The following is a 2,607-nucleotide window of genomic DNA, read 5'->3' on the forward strand; positions in this document are numbered from 1 at the left end:
AAAAGGGAACACTTATATACTGTTGATGGAAATGTAAATTAGTACAACCTCTGTGGAGATCAGTATGGAGATTCCTAAAGAACTAGATCAACCATTTGATCCTGCAATCCCACTACTGGATATACACCCTGAGGAAAAGAAATTATTATATCAAAAAGATACCTGCACTTGTATGTTTATCACAGAACAATTCACAACTGCAAAGATATGGAATCAACTTAAGTACTCGTTAACCGATGAGTGGATTAAAAAAAGTATATATACCACGGAGTACTACGCAGCGATAAGAAAGAATGAAATAATGTCTTTTGCAACAACTTGGATGGAACTAGAGGCCATTTATCTTAAGTGAACTAACTCAGGAACAGAAAAGTAAATGCCATATGTCCTCGTTTATAAGTGGGAGCTGAACTATGACTAGACAAGGGCACACAGAGTGGTAAAATCAACACTGGAGACTCAATGGGGGAGGGTAGGAAGGGCTGGGGCATGAAAAATTACTTATGGGGTACAATGTACAGTTCTCAGGTAATGGGTACACCAAAAGCCCAGATTCCAATACAATACAATATATACATGTAATGAAATTCAACTTGTACCCCCTAAATCTATTAAAATTAAAAAGAACTAATAAAGAAAAAGAATAAAAAAAAACATTAAACGTAGTTGCTTCTGGAAATGAACCAAGAGGTGGGAAGGGATGGGGTAAGGGATTAACCTTATTAGTATTAATCTCATAACCATACATATAAATCACTTAGGTACATATGCTTTTACATAAGAACTCCTTATTACCACCTAATATAACCAACAAAAGCCAAAGATATTACCTTGGGGTGAGGAAAGATGTTGCTCTTGCAGCTTCTCCTGAGAGAGGAGTCCCAAGTAGCTGAGGACAACATACTTTGTTTCATAGTGAAATCCTAGAGGCACAGTAGTAGAGGACGCCATTGAATTGACTGGCAGAGCTCCAAAGAGGTCTACTTACAGATGGGTAATAAAACCTAAAAACATAGAAGTATTTTTTTAGTTTAAAGTTTTTTACATGCCAGACATTTTTGCATTGACTCCAATTATTCAACTAAATATCAAAATAAATGTTTCTCAGACTTTTCTTTCCAGCAATCTTAAAAAAACATAACTGTTGGCCGGGCACAGTGGCTCATGCCTGTAACCCTAGCACTTCAGGAGGCCAAGGCAGGAAGATTGCTTTGACCCAGCTTTGACAATCAAGCAGGGACACCAACACTAAAGCAACAGGACAGACAGACCAGCCTGGACCACTCGCCTCTGGATTGTATTTAAGCCACTTTAATCTGAATTTCTACATTAGGCATCCTAAATTTGAACCCTAATCAATACAACCACAACTCTCACTTTGTCATAAGGACCTGGAAGCTGTTTTACCTACCACATATTAATAATAATACTTTAGTGGTAGGTAAGTGACTTGTGCCTCTCTTTAGAGTTTTCCAAATAACTGCTTTCTTTTTAAAACAACAAACAATATGGACTGCTTAAAGATCTCAACAAAGGTCCAATAAAAGAGAGGTTCAAATAACAATGGGAAAAAGAGACAGGCAATGTTGGTAAAATTTAAGATCTGTGATAACCAAACTAACATAAATGATAAACAATGAAAAAAATACATGCAGAATTTGAAAAACACAAAATAAAAAGAGTGGCTACATAAAGATAACACAAAAATATGCTTGGAATGGTTAAATACTGCCTTTTAAAAAATGCATTCATGGGCTGGGCGCGGTGGCTCACGCCCGTAATCCTAGCACTCTGGGAGGCCGAGGTGGGCGGATTGTTTGAGCTCAAGGAGTTCAAGACCAGCCTGAGCAAGAGCGAGACCCCGTCTCTACTAAAAATAGAAAGAAATTAAGCGGACAACTAAAAATATACAGAAAAAATTAGCCGGGCATGGTGGCGCATGCCTGTAGTCCCAGCTACTTGGGAGGCTGAGGTAGGAGGATCGCTTGAGCCCAGGAGTCCGAGGTTGCTGTGAGCTACGCTGACGCCACGGCACTCTAGCCTGGGCAACACAGTGAGACTCTGTCTCAAAAAAAAAGAGAAACTCATAAAAGTAAAATAAGCTTTCGGAGGTCTATCAGTCAGGTATCGGCCAATAGCAGCACTGTAACAGACATTTGACTTTTTAAAAAACTTTATTTATACTTTGCCTGTCTGCCATCTAAACTCAATTTCCTGTGTACAGATCATCCCATACCGTGTAAACCTTGGTGAGATAGAAATTCCAACACCTAGTAAAAAAGCTAAAATGGGCCAGACATTTTCCCTCCTGTTCTGTTCCCTGGCACCTGGGATACGGATATGTGATCCAGGTTCAGCAAAGCCAGAGGCTCCCACCCAGAATTTGGGATTTGAATCAGGAAAGACACTTAAAGATAATTCACAGAGTTCAGGAGGGACAGTGGTAAGGATCCAGTAGCAGTGTCCTAACTACACTCATGCACTGCGTAACAACTTCCTGGTCAACGACGGGCCACATATATAATACGGCAATGGTGGTCCCACAAGATTATAATGGAGCTGAAAAATTCCTATCACCTAATGATACCACAGCCGTCATGATGTCAT

The 2,607-nt window shown here is 39.6% G+C and overlaps 1 protein-coding gene across 1 annotated transcript in view; it reads right to left on the bottom strand.

The window, feature by feature from the left end:
* Positions 1–2,607, bottom strand: part of BCL2L13 (BCL2-like 13 (apoptosis facilitator)) — a 144,347-nt gene that overhangs the window by 125,485 nt on the left and 16,255 nt on the right. Inside the window, exon 2 of the mRNA XM_012651029.1 lies at positions 831–1,004. Coding sequence (XP_012506483.1) covers positions 831–951 — 121 coding nt within the window. The 5' untranslated portion in view covers positions 952–1,004. The remainder of the gene's footprint in view (positions 1–830; positions 1,005–2,607) is intronic.

The sequence above is a fragment of the Propithecus coquereli genome, unplaced genomic scaffold, assembly GCF_000956105.1.
Source record: "Propithecus coquereli isolate 6110/MARCELLA unplaced genomic scaffold, Pcoq_1.0 Scaffold346, whole genome shotgun sequence".
Lineage (NCBI taxonomy): Eukaryota > Metazoa > Chordata > Mammalia > Primates > Indriidae > Propithecus > Propithecus coquereli.